Source organism: Sinocyclocheilus grahami, unplaced genomic scaffold, assembly GCF_001515645.1.
Source record: "Sinocyclocheilus grahami isolate Dianchi unplaced genomic scaffold, SAMN03320097.WGS_v1.1 scaffold1196.1, whole genome shotgun sequence".
Taxonomy (NCBI): domain Eukaryota; kingdom Metazoa; phylum Chordata; class Actinopteri; order Cypriniformes; family Cyprinidae; genus Sinocyclocheilus; species Sinocyclocheilus grahami.
Window position 1 is genome coordinate 241,072 of NW_015506375.1, and position 19,465 is coordinate 260,536.

A 19,465-nucleotide genomic window follows, 5' to 3' on the forward strand; every position below is an offset into this window, starting at 1 on the left:
GTTCGTGCATCTAATATTTATAAATTAAAGTACTTACTTTCCAGGTAAGTTTTAATTTGAAAATATTAATTAATTTTGCAATCTAAAACATTTAACAACATGGGATATAAAAGCCAGTTATTTATTACAACATTTACTACAGCATACTGTTACAAAAAACGCTTCTTGCCACAGTACTGTTATACACAGTGTTGGGGGTAACGCATTACAAGTAACGCGAGTTACGTAATCAGATTACTTTTTTCAAGTAACTAGTAAAGTAACGCATTACTTTTTAATTTACAAGAACAGTATAAATGAGTTTTATAAATGAGGATAGCTGCCTGCTATATACTGAAGCAAGTCAAAACTGCATAGAGATTAACGACCTCCAAATTAGTAGGTGGCGCTGCAACTCCATCTTTGTCTATTTAACCCGGAAGTTGTCAGTGCAGGACCGCGTTCATCATACGATTGTCTTGTTGCAGTAGTGCTAGTTGTGTTTTTTTATGATCAAAAAATTACTAAATAATGTCATAATAACAACGCGCACAGTATAAGTTAGCTTTGAGATGATGTCGTCTTTGTACTGTTGATATTACGTAAATATTAACCGGTTCGCCGTGTCATAATCAACTGAAGTGCAGCAAGACACATATAAATTGGCACATTTAGTCCGCGAACAGACCCGATATGGGTTCATCAAAGAAACACAAAGAGAAGGAGAAGGACCGGGATCCAGAGGACCGGCACCGTGAGCACAAGAAACACCGTCACAAGGAGAAGGACCGCGAGCGAGAGAAGAGAAAGAGATCCCGCTCCAGAGAGAGGAGCAGCCGGGGAGCAGAGAAAGACAGGAGCGGTAAAGCAGAGAGGAGCAATGCGGAGCCGAGAGTCAAGAAAGAGAAGCTTGATCCTGCTTTCGAGGACAACAGCGGTCAGTCATCCTGTCCACAAACTTTAGTAGTTACTAGAACTTTGTTGACTTGCTGTTCTGCACCACTGTCATCAAAATATACTTTAGAAATATTATGAAAGCGTGTTAAACTCTGTGAAGGAGATCATCTCATTGTCCCTCATGAAAGAATCTCTATGGCTTTGATAGAAGTCTTTGAGTTGCTTGGTGCTCATGTTTGTCAACATCCTGTTTTGCAGAGCCAGGTCCCAAATCTGCCAGTGGTGATGCTTCACTCAGCATTGAAGAGACCAAGTATGTTTTGTAACGTACTGTTATTTGTAATGGGAAGGGAAAATGTAGTACAGTTAAATAAATGTATATTTTGCTAAACATTATTTCTCTTTGTTTTGCAGTAAACTGAGGGCCAAACTAGGTTTGAAACCCCTTGAGCTCAATGAAAGCAAGAAAGGTAAGAATTTGATGACCATGTTACATCCAAGTGCTATTTTATACACAACCATTCATCAGTAAAAATGGTTTTGTTCACTTGTAATAATTAGAAAGCAACATTCAGTCAGACATTCAGTACTGAAAAAAATTTATCAGTTTACAACAACAACCTTAATCCGCACAACTGTTTTCAACATTGATAATAACAAGAAATTACTTCTGAAGGATCATGTGACACTGGAGTAATGGCTGCTGAAAATTCAATTTTGCGTCACAAGAATAAATGAGATTTTAAAATATATTCAAATTTAAAACAATTATTTGAAACTTAATATTTACTATATGTTTGATCAAATAATTTCAGCCTTGTGAGCATATATGAGACTTCTTTCAAAAACATTAAAATGATCATACTGACCCCAAACGTTTGAATGTTAGTGTACGCGTTTAATTGCTTTGAATGCAACATCTTATTTGATGCTTTCCCCCCCCTAAATCTATACTTGTTTGATGAAATCTCAGAGGCTGGAACCAAGGAGGAGCCCCTCCTGGCCGAGGCCATCAATCCTGTCCAGATCAGACAACGGGCTGAGATGAGAGAGAAACTGGCTGCTCTTAAAGAGAAGCGTCTGCTCAATCAGAAACTGGGGTAGGAAGTTTTTACCACCTGCAAAAGATAACAGAACTTCTACTATTACAGTTCCATGTTAGTCAAACTAAATCAAACATTAAATCTTACTAATATCAGCCTATCTTGCTTTTTTGCGTCTTCAGGAAGGTGAAGGCACTTGGAGATGAGGAACCATGGCTGGACGACACAGCTGCCTGGGTTGAGAGGAGTCGCAAACTAGCCAAGGAGAAGGAGATGGCGGAGAAGAGGGTGAGGATAGAGAGAAGAGACAACCAAATGACTGGCTTTATGTTTCGCTTGACCTTTAGCAGTCTTTTTATTTTGTTTTCTGTGCAATTCCTTTCTCAACAGGCCAAGCTCCTAGAGGAGATGGATGAAGAGTTTGGTGTGAGCAATCTGGTTGAGCAGGAGTTTGCACAGGAAAAGAGGGTGTGTGACCTTACTGATGCTTTCTTGTTCCCCTCTTTCTCAGTCACAATCCCCCCCCAGGACAATATTCAAAGCCCCTCTAAAGTATTTCTGGTACTTCTGATGTAATGCCACAATTACTCATTTTCAGATATTTTTTATTTACACTAGGAGTGAAAATATTAAAATAATAAAATAAATAATTATATTATAATATACAGCGTTGGAAAGGCTACTTTGGAAATGTAATAGGTTACAGATAACCTGTCAAGTTACCTGTCATCTTTTTTTATAAAAAAAAAAAAATTAGTTTAATTTACAAGATTCACAATAAATATAGAACAATTTTAACAGAAAAGGATCAAATAAATCATACATTTAACACATGCATATCAAACATATGCTACAGCGTGTACAGTTGTATAGTTACACATCCATATTAACACACATACACAAACATAAATAAATACAGTTGTATATACATATGCATATATATACACACATATATTTGTACATGCATCCACATACATATGTACCATCCCCCCAGTTAAAGAGAAGAGAAGAAAAAAAAACAAGAACAACAAGGCCAGTTAGGTGAGGTTAACTATTGCTATAGCTTTTTTGTCTGTTATATTACTGTTTACTTAGCTGAGGATGTTTTGTTCTCTATATATCAACCACTTTTCCCAGCCCATTGTAAAAGCTTTTTTTTTTTCATCTTTAAAGTATATGTAAGTTCTTCCATTAACAGGATGTGTTAATGGAAGAATTAAGTTCTATGCATTTTAATAAAAAAAATTTTTTTTGTTTTACTCACAAATAGCAATTTCTCACGAATAACACATTTTACAGATTGCCATAACTAGAAAATTGTTCACTTTATTAATGTACATGACTTTTCCATGTCTAGAAATTACACTTTTAAAATTAGTCTCTTTCATACATAGGTTTTCCAAGACTGCAGGAAACCTGGTTCTTAAAGAAAATGACCGTTATTAAGGGGGTGAATTAAAATAAGAAATATCAGTTTTTAGCTCATTTGAATATTTATTCAGTATTATTGTTTAAGATTAAGTTATCTGTATGCTCCCTTCAAAGTTTACTGAGACCCTCTATTTGGCCCTGGTCCCTTACTTAAGAACCACTGCTTTAATCCGCAGAAAAACTGATTAAAAATAGCAAAAGAAAATGGCTTTGATTATTTAACATTTTTTGGTAGAAAGGTTTCTCTCTCTTTTTTTTTTTAATATGTATGTGTTTCTTTGTGATGTGTTATATTACTATCATAGTACTGCAATATCCACTTATATGTTGATTTGATTAATCTGTTTTTACTAACCAGAGCGCATACAGCTCACGTGATCTCAAAGGGCTGAAAGTTCAACACAAGATGGACTCTTTCAGAGAAGGGGAAACGGTTATCTTAACTATAGAAGACAAAGGTGATGTAACATGATGATGCTGAATGTGGATAAATGCACTGTTGCTTTAGATGAACAAGCATCTGCTAAATCACTGACACCACCTACACACACTGTCATGGGCACACTCAAAGTTTCTCTGCGTGGGTGATTTTCACAGGCGTTCTGGAGGAGGAGGAGGACGTGCTGGTAAATGTGGGTCTGGTGGACAAAGAGAAAGCAGAGAAAAATGTGGAGCTAAAGAAGAAGAAGCCAGATTATAAACCTTATGAAGAAGAGGAGAGTGTGGATGACATGGTCATTGTAAGATTGAATCTGAAATTCCAAATTCTCCAAATGCATTTAAACCTCACATGGCCAAGTAAACACCACTGATACTTGTTATTAACCAATTAAAAAGCCTGCTTTGTGATTTCTTCTTCCTTGCATAACGTTCTTTGAATTCTTGCCAGTTAAAGCCAAAGTCTGTGCTGTCAAAGTACGATGAGGAGATCGAGGGGGAGAAGAAGAAGAGTTTCAGGCTGAGTGCTGGAGGTTTTGTGGGAGGTGAGAGAGAGCGGGAGCTGCAGGCCATCAGAGAGAATCTGCGCAATCAGGCCCAGTCTCTGGATATGCCTGCTCTCACCCTCGCCAACGAATACTACACGCCACATGAGATGGTGAGAATGTGTTTGTGCACTGGGTTTTGAATTTGATTTCATTCTTGACTAACGTTCATTTTTTTGACACTAGGTGGGCTTTAAGAAGACCAAATGCAAAGTCAAGAAAATCAGGAAGAAAGAGAAAATACTCAAGGCTGATGACCTCTTGGTGGACAAAATTCGAAGCTCAGACTTCGGCTCCAGGTAAAGCCTTCACACATTTGCTGTTGAATACTCCAGCAACACCAGTTACTTCAACCCAAAACCGGTTCTGGCACTCAGGTCTCGAGGTCGAGGTAGAAAGCATGCAAATGAGGAGGAGGGGGCAGAGCTTGGAGATGTTGCTATGGAAACCAGCAGCAAGGCCAATGATGTCCTCCAGCAGTCAGATGACATTAGAATGGCCGACATGGACATTAGTGATGACGGTAAGAGAGAACTTTTTCATGTCAAGGTAAGACCTGTTTTTCTTTTCTTTTTTTTTCTTTTTTTTTTTTCTTAAGGCATCTGTTCTTCACTTTGAAATTCAAATGAATTGCATCACTATTCTCTGCACTCACATGCTTTCTCCTTGTGTCTCTCAGAGGACTTCACCCCTCCAGCGCCTACTGTATTAGAAGAGGATGAAGCTGAGCAGGAGCTCCAGAAACAGCTTGAGAAACAGAGGAAACTCCGACAAAAACAGATGCTCAAAGACTCGGGAGAAAAGGTCAGCACTTTTCATTCCTTAAGTGTTGCTTTGGCAATGCAGCATTTTATATTTTATTTATTTATATATATATTTATACATATTTAAACATATGCACTACCAGTCAAAAGTTAGAAATATTTTTACTATTTAAAATAACATGTTATAATTTTAACATGTATTTTAAAATGTAATTTATTCCTGTGATTTTCAAAGCTGAATTTTTAGCATCATTACTCCAGTCACATGATCCTTCAGTAATGCTCAAAAAACATTTATTATTATCATTGTTGAAAACAGCTGAGTATAATTTTTTTTCCAGGTTTCTTTGATGAATAGAAAGTTCAGAAGAATAACATTTATCTGAAATAGAAATCTTTTGTAACATTATACATGTCTTTATCATCACTTTTGATCAATTTAAAGCATCGTTGCTAAATAAAAGCATTAATTTCTATAATCCCCCCCCCCCAAAAAAAAAAAATACTTTATTTGACATTTTAATGACAAGGCAACCAAAAAAAAAACAATTATACTGACTCCAAGCTTTTGAATGGTGTAGTGTGTAATGTTACAAATGTTTTTTTATTTCAGATAAATGCTAATCTTTGGGCTGTTCTATCAAAGAATTTTGAAAAAATTTACTCAACTGTTTTAAATATTGATAATCAGCCTATTAGAATGATTTCTGAAGGATCATGTCCCACTGAAGACTGGAGTTATGATGCTGAAAATTTAGCTTTGATCACAGAAAATAAATAATTTAAAAATGCATTCAAATAGAAAGCAGTTATTTTAAATAGTAAAAATATTTCACAATAGTAGTGCTTTGCTGTATTTTGGATCAAATAAATGGAGGCTTGGTGAGCAGAAGAGAATTATTTAAAAAACATAAAATCTTACTGTTTAAAAAACATTTGACTGGTAGAGTAGATAGATAGATGGATAAATATATTCACTGATAATGTGTTCTATTCTAATCTACTAGATCAAGTCAGTAAAATTACAAAGTAAAATGTAACCAATTGCTACTTTTAATACCAGTAATTACAATAATTTGAATCTGTGTTAATCCTATGTTCCATAATACTTTTTAAATTATTAACAATATTGTTTATTCGGCTGTTTCTTTTGTATCTTTCCCTGTATTGGTGTTTTCAGGTGGTTCAGCACATTAATCAGTTGGTGAAGACGGGAGAGGATGACAGCGACTCAGACAAAAGGAACAACATTGTCTTTAATGCCACCTCTGAGTTTTGCCGCACTCTTGGAGACATCCCCACCTACGGGCTGTCAGGCAACCGAGAGGACCAAGAGGATATTATGGTACGCACTAGGGTTGTGCGATTAATCGAAATCGTCATAAAATCGCGATTTGAACTTGCGCGATTTCTAAATCGCTTTATAGCACGATTTTCCGCGCCACCGACCTCCCGCAGTATGCTATCCGAACCATGAAATGTCCATGAAAGATTGTATTACTGTACTGTGATAAGAGAATCACAATGCTGAAAAAGCATTTTCAGAAACGTTTGGTTTTGAAATCAAAATAATGGACAAATGTTGTGTTTGTGGTAAACAGCCGCAGATCAGGAGCGGACTGCAAACGCGTCCTGTGCGAAAGCAAAATGAGTCCGTGCTGCTTCTGCACCGCATACACGTACTGTATACGCACTGCAGACGGAGTACGTGTGAACTTGGCGCAACAAATCTAGTTCAACATCTGAGGCAACGTCACAAAGAGCTCTATGACCAATGCATGGCAAAAAAAATCCCTGGACACGGGAATTATATTTATTTTTCCTGCCATAAGTCTATTCTAGAAACATTTTGTTACACCTTTACTTGGTGATTATTTTGCCTTATGTCTGTTCTAGAGACATGTTACAGCATTTTGATAAAGCTCTAATTGGTTTTCTTTTGGAAATATGTTTCAAATTCACACTGACTGCATTAATGACTGTAAAGCATGTCTGTGTGTGTCAAAATTGTGATTAAAATCAAAATCGCAAAATTGATCAAAGAAATCGCGATAGGTTTTTTTTGTCCATATCGCACAGCCCTAGTACGCACCATCCCAACCCTTTTCTCACTTAAGATAGATTGTTTCACTTGCTGGTATTAAGTGTGTCTGTTCTGTTTGGGTCATACAGGACTTTGAAAAGGACGATGAGAAAGAAGGAGCCGGACAGTCAGACTCTGATATGGATGACAACGTGGGCTGGAGCACCGTCAACCTGGATGAGGAGAAAAACCAGGCAGATGTGAGTCTTCCGCTCTCCTCACTGACAGCAATTCAGTTGGACTGTGAAACCTTTACTTCAACGTGATTTTTCTGCTTACTGTTACAGTTCTCAACGACCTCCACGACTATTCTGGATGAGGAGCCCATTGTAAAATCTGGTCTTGCTGCCGCTCTACTTCTGTGCAGAAACAAAGGTGAGATATCAACCAAATCTGATTTTGAACTGAACAGAATGAGCAATAATGTCTAATTTATTTTTAAAAAAAAACATTCACTTAACTCTTTCAGGACTGCTGGATACACAGATGCAGAAGATGGCTCGTGTCAAAGCCCCAAAAGCAGCTCTGCCAAATGATAACTACTGCATCGAAGACAAGATGTAAGTAGATGTAACAATTTTCTCCAGTGGTTGTTTCTTTTTTTTTATTTCTTTTTTTTTATCTAAAGTGTTCCCATTTCCTGTTCTTTCCACCGCAGGAATATTGATGACAAGTACAGCAGGAGGGAGGAGTACAGAGGCTTCACTCAGGATTTCAAAGAAAAGGATAACTACAGGCCAGACATCAAAATCGAATACGTTGACGAATCTGGTCGCAAGCTCACTCCTAAAGAGGTCCGTGCACATGTTTGTTCTCATCCAGTCACATCATTAGATGGCTTTCCTCCTCCTGAAATGCAGCGTCATTTGTTGTCCTCCAGGCTTTCAGACAGCTGTCCCATCGTTTCCATGGGAAGGGCTCTGGCAAGATGAAAACGGAGCGGAGGATGAAAAAGCTTGAGGAAGAGGCGGTATGTTGTTTTTTTTAGATCGCCAAGCGTATTATATCATGAAGCACCATTACCTGACACACTAAAATCATAAAGTCTTAACTCACGGGTCTAAGTATGGTCATAAAAGTCATGTGACTTTTTGCATGTTTGACTTCCTGTAGCTGCTGAAGAAGATGAGCAGCAGCGACACTCCTCTGGGCACCGTTGCTCTTCTGCAGGAAAAACAGAAGTCCCAGAAAACTCCTTATATTGTGCTAAGTGGCAGCGGAAAGAGCATGAACGCGTAAGTATTTGCTCACGATTTCCATTCCAGCTATTATTCTCCATCTACCTTCTGTTAATTGTCTTTTCATCTTCTTTTCACAGGAATACCATTACAAAATAAATCTGTATACTGTAACCAAACAACAGGTCTTTCACACAAAATCTACTAATTTTAGCTGTCTTTTAAATGAATAAAGTCGCAACTAGTTAAGTGTGTATATATACAAACATTGTTTTGTGTGTAAATTCATACCCTTGATTTGATTTCTTGATTCATACAATTTTCTGTAGAGTTCTTTGTGTGTCCCCCCCATTAAAAACTGTTGCATTGAAGCTGGTCTAATATTTATGTATTGCAAGCATTTGGGTTTGTTTTGTAGGTGTTAGTACTGATTACAGATGACTGTAGGAGTATGCTTAAAAGATGTAACTTGTTAGACATTAGGTACATTCAGGAGTTCTTTAGCTGGCATTTGCACCACTGTTTTTGGCCCTACCAGTACTTTAAGTACCAATATCACAATGGTATTACAGGTGCATCTCAATACATTAGAATGGCGTGGAAAAGTTCATTTATTTCAGTAATTCGACTCAAATTGTGAAACTCGTGTATTAAATTCAATGCACACAGACTGAAGTAGTTTAAGTCTTTGGTTCTTTTAATTGTGATGATTTTGGCTCACATTTAACTAAAACCCACCAATTCACGATCTCAACAAATTAGAATATGGTGACATGTCAATGAGCTAATCAACTCAAAGAGCACTTCATGTTTCCTTCTGCTGACCATCTTTTAGAAGATGCTGATTTCATTTTCCAGCAATATTTGGCACCTGCCCACACTGCCAAAAGCACCAAAAGTTGGTTAAATGACCATGGTGTTGGTGTGCTTGACTGGCCAGCAAACTCACCAGACCTGAACCCCATAGAGAATCTATGGGGTATTGTCAAGAGGAAAATGAGAAACGAGACCAAAAAATGCAGATGAGCTGAAGGCCACTGTCAAAGAAACCTGGGCTTCCATACCACCTCAGCAGTGCCACGCCGAATTGAGGCAGTGATTAAAGCAAAAGGAGCCCCTACCAAGTATTGAGTACATGTACAGTAAATGAACCTACTTTCCAGAAGGCCAGCAATTCACTAAAAATGTTTTTTTATTGGTCTTATGAAGTATTCTAATTTGTTGAGATAGTGAATTGGTGGGTTTTTGTTAAATGTGAGCCAAAATCATCACAATTAGAAGAACCAAAGACTTAAACTACTTCAGTCTGTGTGCATTGAATTGATTTAATACATGAGTTTCACAATTTGAGTTGAATTACTGAAATAAATGAACTTTTCCATGACATTTTAATTTATTGAGATGCACCTGTAGATGCTGCATTGCCATTTAACATGGAACAGAATCTCCTGAGTTTTACCCAATTTACACTGATACTAGTGAGTTTTAGACAGCGGACTACACAAAAAATTTGCTTATCAGTCGAACAGAAAAAGAAGCTTCAAACTTTTTCTGAGTTTTTTTGACCGTGCAGGTGGTGATTCTCTCATTGTCTCCGTTGGTAAAGCACACTAATTGTGTATCTAAAAAAGCAGTAAACGGTGTCATTTCAACACGGCGAAACACATTTGAGGGTGTGTGACCCACACCATGTATAATTGTTAATAAAGAATAACAATTTGGTCCCTCAGTAAATTCTCTTTGCCACCTTGAAGAATTCTCAGTTACTTTAAAGGGTAGACGGCCGGGAAGTAAGAAAACACAGTCAAATGTATCCTCAATATTTCAATTTATTCATAGAAATACAGATATTATATAGGCATATGTCGAGGGGAGTTTCATCCTCTTAACCAATGAGGATATGAATAACATACACGTAGGATCTTTGGCCAAGAACATGTGTTTATATAAAATGGCCACATGTACAGAAAAACATGGACATATTAGGAATAGACTTTTGCGAAGAATGCTGAACTGTCTTCATGGTTTCATCACAAACTCCTTTACCCTTGTAGTCCTAACATTCATGTCCTTATTTGGGACATTTGAACCAAGAGAAGCTAATGTATACATTTAAGCATGCATACTTCGCATATAAGTAAGACATATTTAAAACATAATATCAAGAGAGAGAGATGGATACAGAAGGGGGGATTCAGAGAGAATGCGTTGTATATATAAGAATGAGAGAGAGGGAGAAAAAGGAGGGGTAAGGCATGTCTGGAATCAACAGAAAGACAGAGAGAGTTTTCTAACAATAATTAAAACACTTTTTATGGAAAATTATGAAACTACGAGTACAGTCTTAATCTCATGTGAGTGCACACTATTCAGATGACGCTTCGTAAAAACACAACTTTAAAACTTTATTAATTAGTTGGTATAGTAATAATATACCATGTGATAAAATGGAAACAAGATGTAAAGGGAACAATTAAGAGTGCCAAACACACTCTGACGTCATATTAAAAAGTTTTAAAAGTAAAAAAAAAAATGCACATTACATAAAAAGACAAAAAATAGTGAATTGAGACAAATTTGTGACTGCAAACAATAAATCCTTATTTTTTTTATGAAGGTTTCTATAATATATTGAAATGCAACACCATACTAAAGGCCCGTTCACACCAAGAACAATAAATATATTAGCGTCTACACGGGCAATAATGTTCTGTATATAATAAGTGCGGGTAAAATTTTGTCATCTACTTAAGTTTATTGACTTCTGATTTTTATCATTCTTCAGCAGGAAAAACAAAAACGCTCTAAAATTGATTCCAACAATATCGTTCGTCTTTGTCGTTATCGTTACCGCTGTGGTGTGGACATCCCTACTGTCAGAGAGTTAGAACGACGTTTAAAACTGTATCTTTCTTGTTTATTGCCCTTGTTGTGAATGGGCCTTAACACTGTAACCTCTGAAAGGAGTGCAAAAGCCCAATATTAAATGAATAAAAACAGACTTTACCACAATCACACAGGTTTTAGTAATGTACTCTAAGGCAATGCTTGCGGGTGTTGACTACTAGCAAGTGTTGTTATTATAAAGATGCATTAAAGGCCAAGTGTATGTAAGTGATAAATTGTATTCAAATGCACATTGTTAGAGCTGTATTTTGTTTTGTATCAGCACCAAGGCACTCTTGAGGCCACTTGGTCCAGAACAGCTATAATTTCTGTCCCTTGGAGCAAATATGATGTGGGGTCAAGAGGTGCGTTGACCTCGCACTCCCAGCCGCTCAACACAGGCAGAGTCAATGATGTTGGGAGCGCTTTTACATCAGCATGGTGTCTTCTGTTCTGAGGATGGCACTTAGGATTCTCTGGAAGCGATCTGAACTTTATTCCAAGTGTATTTGGGTCTCTGCCATATGGTCTCGGTGTTGATTCATCTAGAAGAAAATGTGGAAAATGTAAAACGAGAAATGTTAATTGAGAAAATATAGTCTGGAACCAATCTCTTACCAAAGCTCCAGTGTGTTCTGTTGCGATGTTGCAAAACTGTAAGTGCATCCTCTCTCCAATGATATGCCTCATTTTCAGTAGAGAAAAGTGGATAATTATGCTGCTTATAATTATAAACCTGGAAGAAGAAATGAGTCAAGTTACTTAATGCCAACTTATTGTATTTCCAATGTATTTTCAGAGCTTGTTCAACTCAAAATACTCCTTAAATATTTAATATTTAAGTCAATATTGAATTTTATCATATATATATTTAGACATTTTAGACACAGTATTGCTAGTTCTATCATGACAACTCTCTGAGGGTTTGGATGTTAATGTGTTTGGTCTCTGCGGAATAGATCTGCTATGCTGCTGCTGCTGCGGCAGAGCAAGTACCGAGACTTGCTACTTCCAATGCATCCACAACATGCTGTAAGCATGTAAGAAATACTGCTGCTGCACATATAACATATATGAAAACCCCCATATATAGCATACAAGAATCACCCCATAGAGCAGGGGTGTCAAACTCAATTCCTGGAAGGCTGGAGCCTTGCATAATTTAGATTCAACCCTAATTAAACACACCTGATCCAACTAATCAGGCTTATTTGAAAACGACATGGTATGTGTGTTGGAACAGGGTTGGAACAAAACTCTGCAGGGCTCCGGCCCTCCAGAAATTGAGTTTGACACCCCTGCCATAGAGGATCTATACAGGTGGAGCTGGGGAAGGTGGGGAGTTTCTAAAGCACTCTGCAACTGCTACTTTGAATGTCGAATGTTGAGCAGCAAGCTCATTGGCTGATAATACAAAAAGAACCAATCAGCTGTGCCTTGTAATAAAGATGTCATTATGTCAGATTGAGTTAGACCTATCGGATTGTGCCATCTAGAGTTTCATGACAGCACTTTGGATTTATTTTGTACAGTTTTGGAAATAGTTCCATAAAGTCTATGCAGAATCAATAGACAGTACAACAGGCCAATTAAATTGGAGGAGCAGAAGTAACTGTAATATAAAGATATTTTGTATGCACAGTACCTTTGAATTTCTGTTTACAAGATCTAGGCTCTCATTCCACTGCTGTGTTGATATCAGGCCAGTATCGTTAATCCTATAACAAAATAAACATAGTGTGTGTTAATGGTTTGCAGAATGCATAAAGAAGCATTACTGAAATTGGAAATGACCTTTCTTATTAGACACACCTGTTTGTTAGAAAATAATGACTGTCACTTTGTTGGCTATGTGTAAGACTCTTTACAGGAAGAAAGACTGTTCCCTCTGAATTTTGCAGCTGAGGGTCCAGTTTTTGATGTGGACTATTGAATGATGATCCACACATATTTAGTTCGGCGCTGTCCTCTGTCCCCTCTAAAATGGGAGTTAGCAAGAAGTCTTCTCCGTGCATTGGAATGTATGGAGCCAGACTGTCCAAGTCTAACTCACACAGATCCTACAGTAAAGCACAGCACACAGGAAGGTTTTTCATAAATATGTATACTGAAATTCAGAAATTTGGGGTCAGTACGTGTTCGTGACCGACTGTTTTAAAAATTGATAATAATAATTATAAATGGTTTTGAGCGCTAAATCAGCATATTAGAATGATTTCACAAGGATCGTGACACTAAAGACTGGAGTAATGGCTGATGAAAATTCAGCTTTGCCATCACAGAAATAAACTACATTTTATATATAAAATTATATAAAAATATTCAAAAGGAAAAGTTATTTTACGTTGAAATAATATTTGACAATATTACTGTATTTTTCATCAAATAAAAGAGCCTTTTTGCAACATTAAAGTATCTTACGACGCCACATTTTTGAACAGCAGCCTAAATCTGTTTAGTCTATAAGTACAGTAATAATTCAGTCCCATTGTATATATATCAAAGTACTACGGTATTGACATCTGATACAACAGGTACTCACGCAATTGGAATTGCAGCACTCTTCTGTGTTATGTGTGATCTTTGTACAGTCATGAACTTCCTGTATGTCACTTTCTGAGCAAAAAAAATTTCATTATTATGATAAACTGGTTTTAATACTTGAAACATCATATCCTGTCATATTTTCACATGTTAATTTTACCTCTTTGGTTTAAAGCTGTTGTAGGACTATTGTGCTCATCTGATTTGGTTCTAAGGCCACTTTTGTCTAGCTGGGCTGCGGCCAGTGGAAAAGCGGCCGGCTGGGATTTTGTGAGAAGGGAGTCACGTGGCTTCAGAAGTTGTTCTGTCTGCTTCAGCAAATATGTCAAATCGGGGTGCTCCACTCCACTACAATGGTACAAAGTGAACAAATAAAAAAAAAATTAAACTTCCTTGAAAATGAACCCTTGACCTTGGCATTGCAAGTGCTAATTTTCTAACCTAAGAATGTAATTGATGCAGACGACACTCTCTGGCACACCAGTACGACTGTTGCACACCAATGACGCCTCTGTCTCTGCCCACACATAGCCACCATGTCCGTGCAGCAGCCGATATTTACCAGTCGACACCTGACCCTTGGAAAGCACTGTACCGGACAGATATTTGAACACTATTAAAAAGATAGGGTTAGGGTCTCCCATAGGAAACAAAAGAGTTTATAAAATAAAAAATAAACTGGTCATCCATTATCTTCTGGTTTGAAGTGGTTTGCAAAAAATAAATAAAACAAAATATAAATTTTTCCCTACCTGCAATAAATACATAATTAAAATCATTAAATAAAATAAATGAAAATTAAATGAAACAATACAATAAAATAAAAACAAAAAAGTTTGACTTCATAATATTTGCAATATACTTGAAAAAACAAGGTCATATGGGTTTGGAATGACACATAACACATAAACCATAATAAAACGCATTACTTAAGAAATACAAAGCAGAAAACAGATGACAAGATATCCCTCTTACAGTAAACGTGTGCCTTGCGGATTTTCTGGCAGTCAGATGGATGATAGTACTGGTACACGGATTGGCCCAACAGCTCTGTGTCATGAAAGCCAGTCAACTTCACAACCCTGAGCCGAAAAAGAGCTTCAGATATAAAGACGGCCCAAAGAGGGTGAAAACATTTCGCTTTTTGCACTTGTAAGCAGCATATATAAGCTCATACCTTGAGTGGCAGTAGGTGAACTTCATGTCTGGGCTGTGTACGCTCATAAACGTACTTATATTCAGCGCTGCATTCAGTTCAGTGACCTCTTGCATGGGCAGAACCCTGCACTGGAGAACTAGACAACTGGATCCAGGTGTGACAGATGACTGTTTCTTTCCAGTACACTGAATAATCTTCAGACAGCGAAAGCATAGATGTGAAAACAATTTGGATTGTGTGCTCTTTTGTGAATAATGGAAAGACAACAATAGATTCTTACTTTCCAAGGAGTCAGCTTCTGGTTCATCACACTTTTAATTCTGAGGAACACTTCACATTCTTGCTGTCCTCGGTTTCCTGAAATATTAGAAACCAGTCAGATCGTAAACCAGATGGCACAAATATATGAAACTTGCGGTCAATTTTTGTGTCTTTTCAGCAAGAAGTGCTCACCGATCAGTCTCGTGAGAAGGTCTTTGACCTCCATCTGATCACATGGATGCAAGAACTCAAACAAACTCCTTCCGATCAAATCCATCTGGAAGAGAAACATTTGAGATGACCTAAAAGTGCCAGTAAAGTGATTCCAAGTACATGCAATTCATTTCGTTTTAGTGTCATCACCTGGTTAATTCCAGTGTGTGTAGTTATGCCCTTAGTGGTGAAGATGACCTTGCCATTCAAAGACAACAAAACCACAAACCCTCCGAGGGCAGAATCTAGCAACTCCCTTTCATGAGATTTAGCCGATACTCCTACAATCACAACGGCCTTTAGAAAACTTGCTTTCTTTTAACCCCTTTTCTACTTTTAACCATCTTTCTTTCTACCTGGTGAAGGAGGAGAGGACTGTGTCATCATGGACAGTGCACAGGAGTCTAAGGTGTTCAAGAGATCCCTCAGGTGCAGGTAAGCAATTGTGAGACGTATGACTGACGCTTTGTCTCGCTGACCATCCATACTGGGGTCCAGAGGCAGAAGAGCGGTTAACTCCTTGAACAGCTGACTCTCCTTTCTCCTCCTGCTCTGTGCCGCCAAACGAGAATGTGCTTTTCTCCATTCTGTGCAGACCCTGTATTTAAAGTTAGAGAATTTGAATAACCAGAAAACATAAACATTTGAAATTAAGTTGTTTTGCTGTATCAGTTCTTTGCTATATCTTTCAGCATGCCAGACTCAGAATGCATAGTGCATCTACATGCAATACTGCTTTTGTCCAACAACATTTGCATTTAAATGTTTCATGGACTAGTCTTTACCATAAAGATGCAAACATTTTAAATGACATTGTTTTGGTTGTATGAGCATGCTGCTATTGGCCTGATTCTCCACTAGCGTCATTCAGAGAACGGAACATTCTAAAGCCACCATGTCCCCTGAAGACAAAGGGCAGCACCAGTGCTGATAGAAAAAGAGACGTCATGACCGCGTCACTTTGTCTTATCACTACCACGCGTAGTTGCCTGCAGCTTCTGATACAATGTCATGCCTTCTGAGAATACATCCCCACGTGCATTTACATGCTTTTTACATTCACTTTTTCAAATCTCCTTTTTTTTTTTGCCCGATAAGGTAAACAAATAAAGATAAAACAACTGCTAATTTTGGCATCATGAATCTATAAAATTATTTTATATTTTATCATTTTTGTATTTTATTTATATTAACAAGAATAACAAAAATTGCTTAAAACTGAAGGGACTTTTTGGTAAATATATTTAGGGAATATCTGGTGGCATGCAAATAATTGTCAACATTCCTCTGTATCATGACTTTTGCATGCCTTTTTGCAAATGCCCATTTTGTTGTTTGAGTAAAATGGCACTATGCAAAAGGCATGTTAACAGAAGTAATGTCATGCCTTCTGAGAATACATCCCCACGTGCATTTACATGCTTTTTACATTCACTTTTTCAAATCTCCTTTTTTTTTTGCCCGATAAGGTAAACAAATAAAGATAAAACAACTGCTAATTTTGGCATCATGAATCTATAAAATTATTTTATATTTTATCATTTTTGTATTTTATTTATATTAACAAGAATAACAAAAATTGCTTAAAACTGAAGGGACTTTTTGGTAAATATATTTAGGGAATATCTGGTGGCATGCAAATAATTGTCAACATTCCTCTGTATCATGACTTTTGCATGCCTTTTTGCAAATGCCCATTTTGTTGTTTGAGTAAAATGGCACTATGCAAAAGGCATGTTAACAGAAGGATTTCAATTTATTTGATAAAAATGCTCGTTTCCCCTTTTAACCATTTTGACTACCGATTTAAAACGGACAAATTAGTTAAAAATGAAATGAAATTTGTTTTTTAATATGTGCATCTGGTCCCAGCTTCTCAGGTTAGTTCTGAAGAATGTACTGGCACCATTCGCAAAAAAAACTAACATTCATTGTAAATTCAGCTTCAGTGGAATAATCAATATATGATATTTCAAACAATGTCTTATTCATTCAGTTATTTGCTATATCTTTCCACACAGCAGGCTCAAAATATATAGAGTGTCTACATGCAATATATGTTTTGTACAAAAACTATTTTAATTTCTCATGGACTAGGTTTAGTTTTTGGTAAATTAAATAAAGTTATGGTCTATCCGGTGGTATGCAAATAACTGTCAATTTCTTTATAACTTTTGCATAGTGCCTTTTTGCAAATAGCAGATTTGCTGTTTGGGCATTACACACATGTGCAAACATACTAAAAGGCATGATAGCAAGGATTTTGCATGCCACCAGAAAGTTCCCAATTTAAGCATTTATGTTTTTTTCTTCTGATTAAGATGAGTTCAAATGTATTTAAATAATTTAGTATGTTTGTTTTGTCCCAAATCCTCAGAATAGTTCTAATGAATTCAGTGCCACTGTTTATATATCATTGTAAATGCAGCTTCAATGGAATCAGCAATGAATGATATTTCAAACAATGGCAGACTGAATGCACAGGGTATTTGTTTTGTATTTCCATGTGACTATCATTAACTAGGTTTAGTTTTTGTACTCACCTCCTTTTCTTCTGCTCAATGAATATGTGCTTTCTTCTAGCTTTTCCATGGCACTCGTCACTCAGCTGATCCCTAACTGTTTCCAAATGCTTTGAAGTCATTTTAAAATGTAAGATGACTCAAAGTGATCATGTGCTCATGTCAGGCATGTTACCAGGTGGCGTATGGTCATGTTCAAAAAATGAGCTATTGACATACTCACAGATAACTGGCTGTAATCTCTGGGCATGCTCATGTTTATAACCACTTTCTCTGTAGAGGCCTTTAGACCCTCCCCTCATGTTCCATGTGACAGTTGGCCATTAATCACCGATAGGTTTGCATCTGTCAAAACAAGATGGTCTTTTACTTTTCTGAGAACTCAGATCTTGTTGATAATCATTTGGTTTTGAATGATAACTGCCACTCATGATTCCAGGAAAACTATGACCAGTTTAAAAAAAGAGTGTACATTCTACATTAATTTATAGCAATGAAAAAAAAACATATTTTCTTATTTCCTGTGAACTGAGTTAACTAAGATAAAGACATAATTGCCACTATCATACAAATACAGATAGTGTCAAGAGGTTGTGGCACTGGCTACAGACCAAAACACATTACATAATCCAGTAATTCAAACAAAGCACAAAAATAAATGCAGAGATCATAGTAAATATTTAAAAATTAAAATGAGAAGAAAACACTTGAAATAATCTCTTAACATTCCTGAAAACATATCTAACTTCCATCAATACAACAAATATGTCACATTTTGCAAGTAGTGCCATTTAAAAACTAGTGAACAGGTGAAGCAAAGAGTAAGTAGTTTTAACACCCAAATCAAATGACAAAACTAACAAATCTGTTGCCTTAATATGTTTGAAACATTACCTTAAAGTTACCCATTCCCCACATGGATCGCTGAAAAGCATGTTTGAGTCTGGGCTTGTAATAGTAGTCCATTGTTCAATGCTCAAACATGTAAGGATACATTTCATAGGTGGTATCACTGCAGAGGAGATCTTCATTTTCATGTCGGTCCCACTTCACTTTATCTCTGAAATGCAGATACATGCATCCATTTTTCAAAGCATTTGGGTGGCATAGAGCCATGCTGGAATCACAAGCATCTGTAAAGAAATTCAAATCAAATGTAAAAAACTACAGTGAATAATTTCCTTGCTCTGTTCTCTTTCTCCTCTAGTAAGGAGAATGAACATACAGGCAACAGTCGATGTGCCGTCCCAGTGACCTGTTGGATCTATGTGATTTATTGACATTTGCTTTCTGTGATTGGCTTGCTCTAAACCACATCTTTGTTGGCTGGGATAACGCACGCTGGTCGGACTACTTATTAAATATATATGCATGTAAAGTCTGCTAACAATTTATTTTTGTTTTTTTGCACAACACCACCATCTAAATATTTTTATATTCTGCTTATATTCGTGTTAAAAGACACATTATCTCAATAAACAGAAAATTATAGTACAATCTTTCAATTATTATATATAATATA

The 19,465-nt window shown here is 36.8% G+C and overlaps 2 protein-coding genes across 2 annotated transcripts; one reads left to right on the plus strand and one right to left on the minus strand.

Moving 5' to 3' along the window:
- The first annotated feature begins 418 nt into the window (after positions 1-418).
- sart1 (spliceosome associated factor 1, recruiter of U4/U6.U5 tri-snRNP) lies at positions 419-8,729 on the plus strand. Its single transcript, XM_016253721.1, has 20 exons — positions 419-916; positions 1,135-1,189; positions 1,291-1,346; positions 1,850-1,976; positions 2,102-2,207; positions 2,310-2,387; positions 3,709-3,808; positions 3,948-4,090; positions 4,240-4,446; positions 4,520-4,632; positions 4,711-4,856; positions 5,013-5,137; positions 6,278-6,442; positions 7,270-7,380; positions 7,468-7,555; positions 7,650-7,740; positions 7,839-7,974; positions 8,061-8,150; positions 8,294-8,415; positions 8,499-8,729. The coding sequence occupies exons 1-20, from the start codon at positions 673-675 to the stop codon at positions 8,515-8,517; spliced, it is 2,322 nt and encodes a 773-aa protein (XP_016109207.1). The 5' UTR covers positions 419-672; the 3' UTR covers positions 8,518-8,729.
- Positions 8,730-10,742: 2,013 nt separating this feature from the next.
- Positions 10,743-18,895, minus strand: hif1al2 (hypoxia inducible factor 1 subunit alpha, like 2). Its single transcript, XM_016253726.1, has 15 exons — positions 18,838-18,895; positions 17,965-18,288; positions 15,778-16,019; positions 15,572-15,702; positions 15,401-15,485; positions 15,228-15,304; positions 14,966-15,141; positions 14,764-14,870; positions 14,230-14,377; positions 13,949-14,136; positions 13,787-13,860; positions 13,057-13,304; positions 12,890-12,962; positions 11,863-11,980; positions 10,743-11,789 (listed from the first exon to the last, which is right to left on the minus strand). Exons 2-15 carry the CDS (start codon positions 18,063-18,065, stop codon positions 11,524-11,526), a joined length of 2,034 nt encoding a protein of 677 aa, XP_016109212.1. The 5' UTR covers positions 18,066-18,288; positions 18,838-18,895; the 3' UTR covers positions 10,743-11,523.
- Positions 18,896-19,465: the final 570 nt, after the last annotated feature.

Coding starts and splice junctions, on each gene's coding strand:
- sart1 (XM_016253721.1), top strand. CDS start 673: ATGGGTTCATCAAAGAAACACAAAGAGAAGGAGAAGGACCGGGATCCA. Junction 4,091..4,239: donor GTGTGGATGACATGGTCATT/GTAAGATTGAAT, acceptor AATTCTTGCCAG/TTAAAGCCAAAGTCTGTGCT. Junction 4,633..4,710: donor AGCTCAGACTTCGGCTCCAG/GTAAAGCCTTCA, acceptor TCTGGCACTCAG/GTCTCGAGGTCGAGGTAGAA.
- hif1al2 (XM_016253726.1), bottom strand. CDS start 18,065: ATGACTTCAAAGCATTTGGAAACAGTTAGGGATCAGCTGAGTGACGAG. Junction 13,861..13,948: donor AACAGCTTTAAACCAAAGAG/GTAAAATTAACA, acceptor TTTTTTGCTCAG/AAAGTGACATACAGGAAGTT. Junction 11,790..11,862: donor CAGAACACACTGGAGCTTTG/GTAAGAGATTGG, acceptor ATTTTCTTCTAG/ATGAATCAACACCGAGACCA.